This window comes from Carlito syrichta, unplaced genomic scaffold (genome assembly GCF_000164805.1).
Source record: "Carlito syrichta isolate Samal-C Ts95f unplaced genomic scaffold, Tarsius_syrichta-2.0.1 Scaffold306198, whole genome shotgun sequence".
Taxonomy (NCBI): domain Eukaryota; kingdom Metazoa; phylum Chordata; class Mammalia; order Primates; family Tarsiidae; genus Carlito; species Carlito syrichta.
In genome coordinates this window covers 1,141-4,745 of record NW_007250294.1, presented here as the reverse complement: position 1 = coordinate 4,745, position 3,605 = coordinate 1,141, and the positions used below count along the sequence as shown (strand labels likewise).

Below are 3,605 nucleotides of genomic sequence, written 5' to 3'. Positions count from 1 at the left end.
CAGTCCGGGCAACTGAGTGAGACTCCAACTCAAAAAAAAAAAAAAAAAAAATGCAGATTCTGATTTCGGTAGGTCTAGGGAGAAACCTATGATTCTGCATTTCTGTTCCCAAATACTGCTGCTGATCTGTGGTCCACACATCAGCCTCACCTGGACAGCATTTACAAAATACTAATGCCTAGTCAGGCCTGGCTGGGCATGGTGGCTCTCACCTGTAATCTCACACTTTGGGAGGCAGAGGTGGGAGAACTGTTTGAGTCCAGCAGTTTGAGACCAGCCTGGGCAACATAGAGAGACCTCGTCTCTACAAAAACCCAAAAAATTAGCTGGGCATGGTGGTATACGCCTGTAGTCCCAGCTACTCAGGGAACTGAGGCGAGAGGATTGCTTGAGCTCAGAAGTTCGAGGCTGTGGTGAGCCATGATCATGCCACTGCACTCCAGCCTGGGTGACAGAGTAAGAACCCGACTCAAAAAAACAAAAACAAAAACAAAAACAAAACGAATGCCTGGGTCCTTCGGACCAATTGCATCAGCCTCTCTGGAGGAGAGGCTCAGGCGTTTTTTTTTTTTTTTTTAATTGTAGAGATGAGGTCTTGCCAAGTTGCCTGGGCTGGTCTCAAACCCACAGGTTTAGGCAATCCACTTGCCTCAGCCTCCTAAAGTGCTAGGATTACAGACTGAGCCACCAAGCCTGGCTAAAAGCGAACTCTTCTAATTAATCAACCTGAGAACTTTCGTTGGTATTTTTTTTTAAGCTCCACAAAAGATTCCCATGTGCAGCCAGAGTAGGGAATCACTGCCTTAGAGACCGCCTACACATACCCTCTCTGTAGAGATGGGGAAACCGGGGCTGGAGAGGGTAGTAACTTGCTCATGTCTCACCTCCTAACTGCCCACATTCCCATTCCGTGTTCTTCCCCCCAGGACCAGCAAGTGCCACAGCCTGGGCCTGGGAAGGAGCCCTCAGGCTGAGGGTGAGGCCTTGAGGGCGTTCTTGCTTTCCTCGGGAGTCTACACATACCTCTCCCAGAGGTGCCACTGCAGGACCAAGTGTTGCAGGAGGCCCTGGCCTGGGCTGTGCCAGGATCCAAGAGAACTCAGGGAAACTCCCAGGAATGTGAGGCTGGGGAGGGAGTGAGTCATTCTCCCACTGGGGCTTGGAGAAAGCTTCAGAGACCTAGACAGCTCTAACATTCTTCCTAAAAAGCCACTTCAGGGCTGTCAGAGCTAAGAAGCTCAAGAATGTTTGGTAAGTGTGGTGGGATCATTCCAGACTGAGACCTTGGATGGAGACATTGTCTTTTCCATTATTTTATTTTTCCACATGGAAGAAGCTCAATTGCTTTCCTCCAATCACAAAAGTAGCACACCAGCATTACTGGTGGTGATTACCAGAACAGGAGGAAAGCAACAGTTCTCGGTAGCTGGGGACACTTTGGTGTCCGTAGAATTGGTCTGAGACTTTGTACAGAAACAGTCTGTGTCCCCCACCCCCACTCCTCGGCCTGGGAGCTCTTCGGAAAGGAGAGGCCGGTCAGTGACTCATCTGTGTCCCTGGCCCCAGCACAAGCCTGGCCCTGAGCCGGCCATCAGAGATCTTGTGAACTGAAGTCAGTCTGGAAGCAGATTCAGAGAGTTTGGGCTTCCTTTTCCCTTTCTGGGCCCACCACAAGGCTGCTGGGGCCAGAAAGGGTTTGAGGAGGCCTGGTCCTAGGCCCAGCTCCAGCAGAGAAAGGGGAAGCCAAAAAAGTGACCCACCTGTCTGATCGTAGGATGCCCATGCCAGGTTCTCCCCACACTGGCCACGACTGGACTCCGGGCTGTGCTTGAGGATTCTCGTGCTGGCCAGGGCCTCAGAATACCTGCCAGGGGCCATGGTGCTTCCTCAGAGCGGGCACAGCCTGGGGGCCTCCTGAAGCCTAAGCCCCAAGCTAGTGTGGCTGAGCTTCCTTCCCTGTCTGGGGCTCGCAGAGGAAACAGAAGAGCATCACACCTGCGTGGCTTCTGAGCCTCCCAATGGTCCCATTTCACAGAGGAGCAAAACAAGGCTCAGAGAAGAACAAATGAATCTGCCCCGGGGAGTGGCAGAGTGGCTATTCAAGCTCGGCCATAACTGACCCCAAAGCCTATGTTCCCCCAGTCACCCGGGGCCCCCAGTCACCCGGGGCGACTGCAGCAGCAGCACCGTGAAGAGCCGAGTCACACAGGGACTGGGGACACTCACTGCTGGGCCTCCTGGTTGAGCTTCTTACAGAGCTTCAGCGGGGGGACGCCGTGCTGCTGCCGGTACTCATTATGGGCCTTCAAGACCTCATTGTGAAACTGCTTGGAAGCTGGAATGGCGGCAAAAGGGACAATGGCTCAGTGCAGAGAAAAGACTAACCAAGGTATAATGGCATGCTGGAAGCAACATGCAGTTCATACCTCAGGCCACGTGGACGGGCCGCTGCTCCCCCTCCGACACCCTGGCCAAACGGCCCTGGCTCTACACTGATGCTCAGCCGGCCTCCACCTGACATTGCCCCCTACATCTCTGCACAGCTCCACCTCACACATCATGCGGGGCATTATGGGCCCTGTCAGGGACTTGGGTCTTTATCCAAGGCAGCAGGACGCCACTGAATGGGAGTAGGGGGGTGGGCAGTTTAGAGTTGTGTTTCTCAAAGACTGCTGGCCACTGTGGCAGATGTGCTGGAAGACAGAGCAGATCTGGGGGGCTTGGAAGGTTGGCAACAGGACTTCCAGAAGAAAAAGTTGGAAGGAGACTGGGAATCTCCGACTGGATCTATGGTGAGTGGTGGAAACTGAAAAGGGCTAGAGTTGGGAGTCCAGAAAGAAGCAGCCTGGCTGGGGTGGAGGGTGCCCATGCTGGTTGGGTGAAACCAAGGAGATGAGGGACATATAAAGAGACAAGAGAAGGGCAGGGGAAGTGGAGCATGAGGGTGGATTTTAGGTGTCAACTTGTCTAGATTAAGTAACACCTAGAGACCTGGGAAAGAGTTATTTTGGGGAGCATCTGTGAGAGTGTTTCCAGAGGAGGCTGGTGTGAGAGTGGGTAAGTGGGGAAGGTCCACCTTCAGTGTGAGTGACCACTGTCCAATCAGACAACCTGAGGGCCCATGCAGAAACCTGCCACAGAGTCCCCAATAGAGCAGTACCTAGCAGAGCCATAGAAGTGGGGTCACTCTCAGGACCCTAGAACTGTAGAGCTCCCATCATGCAATGCTAGCCTCACAAAGCTGCAGGCACAAGACTCCAACCTCAGAGAGCTGAAACATGAACTGAGCCCTGCAAAGCCGTAAGGTGGGGTTGCCTGAGGTCTTGGGGACCCAACTCCCACCTATGTGCCCAGAAGGTGGGACATGGTGTCAAAGGAGATTATTCTCTAGCTGTGAGATTTAATGTTGTTTTCCCTGTGGATTTTGGACTTATGTGGGGTCAGTTACGCCCATTTCTCCCTTTTGGAAGGGCGATACCTACTGCATACCTGTCCCACCACTGTATTTTGGGAGTAAATAACTTGTTTTGATTTCATAGGCTCACAGCTGGAGGGAAGTTGTCTCACGATGAACTGTACCTTGAATCTCACTCATTTCAAATTTA

The 3,605-nt window shown here is 52.7% G+C and overlaps 1 protein-coding gene across 1 annotated transcript in view; it reads right to left on the bottom strand.

Annotated features, from left to right (window-relative positions):
• The window catches only part of GLIPR2 (GLI pathogenesis related 2), a 13,522-nt gene extending 11,001 nt beyond the window's left edge, over window positions 1–2,521 (bottom strand). Inside the window, exons 1-3 of the mRNA XM_008062959.1 lie at window positions 2,515–2,521; window positions 2,227–2,335; window positions 1,761–1,864 (exon numbers count right to left, since the gene is read on the bottom strand). Of these exons, the coding sequence (XP_008061150.1) occupies window positions 1,761–1,864; window positions 2,227–2,335; window positions 2,515–2,521 (220 nt within the window). The remainder of the gene's footprint in view (window positions 1–1,760; window positions 1,865–2,226; window positions 2,336–2,514) is intronic.
• Between the last annotated feature and the right edge of the window lie 1,084 nt (window positions 2,522–3,605).